General features: G+C 45.4%; 1 protein-coding gene across 1 annotated transcript; it reads right to left on the bottom strand.

The window, feature by feature from the left end:
- Positions 1-92: 92 nt before the first annotated feature.
- Positions 93-547, bottom strand: LOC103461600 (probable low-specificity L-threonine aldolase 2). The gene is made up of 2 exons (XM_008403864.2): positions 414-547; positions 93-338 (listed from the first exon to the last, which is right to left on the bottom strand). The coding sequence occupies exons 1-2, from the start codon at positions 510-512 to the stop codon at positions 108-110; spliced, it is 330 nt and encodes a 109-aa protein (XP_008402086.2). The 5' UTR covers positions 513-547; the 3' UTR covers positions 93-107.
- Between the last annotated feature and the right edge of the window lie 682 nt (positions 548-1,229).

The following is a 1,229-nucleotide window of genomic DNA, read 5'->3' as shown; positions in this document are numbered from 1 at the left end:
ACATTCTTATCCATTACATGTACACGTCACTCATAGCTCCAGTCATATTTAATCTACAGCACGGCCACCTCCCTCAGTTGGTGATGGACAACAACACCCAGATTAATTTATCTTTTTCTTAAATACGGGATGGTGAGCCACTCACCCAGAGCAAAGGTTTTRGCATTGTGGTGATCATCCTCAAGCCGTCCTACCATCTCCAACAAAGACAGCTTTCCRGCTGCTGCAAGGACACCAGTCTGTCGCATCCCCCCGCCTACGGCTTTACGGCAGCGCACTGCTCTGGATATGAAGTCCCGAGGTCCGGCCAGCATGGTGCCCACCGGCGAGCCCAAACCCTGAGACAAATAAAGCCTGGGAACGTCACACAACTCCATCTCTGGGAAAATCTACGTGGTTTCATCACGACCCACCTTGGAGAGGCAGACGCTGACTGTGTGTGTGTGCTGCAGTATGGAGGACGGAGGCACGCCGAGGGCCACGGCGGCGTTCATCACCCTCGCTCCATCCATGTGAACTGACAACCCGTAGCGATCTGCTAAAGCACGAACCTGAGAGTGATACAGACATGTTAGACTTGATGAAATCCCAGTTTGTTTGAGATACATTAAGTGTTCTTAAATTAATTATTCTTAAATTAATTATTCATAAATTAATTATGTTAATTAAGAACAAACCTTAAAAAATGACCTATTATACTTCCTTGAACAAGTTAGCATAGGTTTATGGGCTATATGAAGCATCTTCATTAAATCTTTTGCACAATAATAAGATTTTATTCTGCTCAGTTCTGCCTATTTTGAGCTGCTTTCAGAACAAGCTGTTTTAGGGCCTCTTGTCACTTTAAATCCAAATAAACTGCTGCTGACCACGCCCCCTCAACTCAACGGATGTGCAATTATGCAACTGCACGTCTTTGAAAAGCATTAGTAGAGCTGTCTGCACAACCAACAAGAATGCAGCAAGTGGTTCCTGAATGATATGTAAACAAAAAAACACTTGTTTTTTTCCAGCAGCCATTGAATATTGAATATGCCAGTAAAACCAGCTGACCAAATGTGCCAGAGCTCAGCTTCGGTTGCTGGTTGACCGRCTGGGAATGGCTGGGGTGGGTACACACAAAAAAATGGTGGGTTAACCCAGTGCTGGGTCAAATTTGGACTGACCCAACACTGGGCTAGCTTAACTCAACTGGGTTGGGTGGCTGGTTTGACCCAACATATTGGGTT

This window comes from Poecilia reticulata, unplaced genomic scaffold, assembly GCF_000633615.1.
Source record: "Poecilia reticulata strain Guanapo unplaced genomic scaffold, Guppy_female_1.0+MT scaffold_2668, whole genome shotgun sequence".
Taxonomy (NCBI): Eukaryota; Metazoa; Chordata; class Actinopteri; order Cyprinodontiformes; family Poeciliidae; genus Poecilia; species Poecilia reticulata.
Note: the sequence above shows the minus strand (reverse complement) of the source record. Positions and strands in the feature narration are given on the sequence as shown.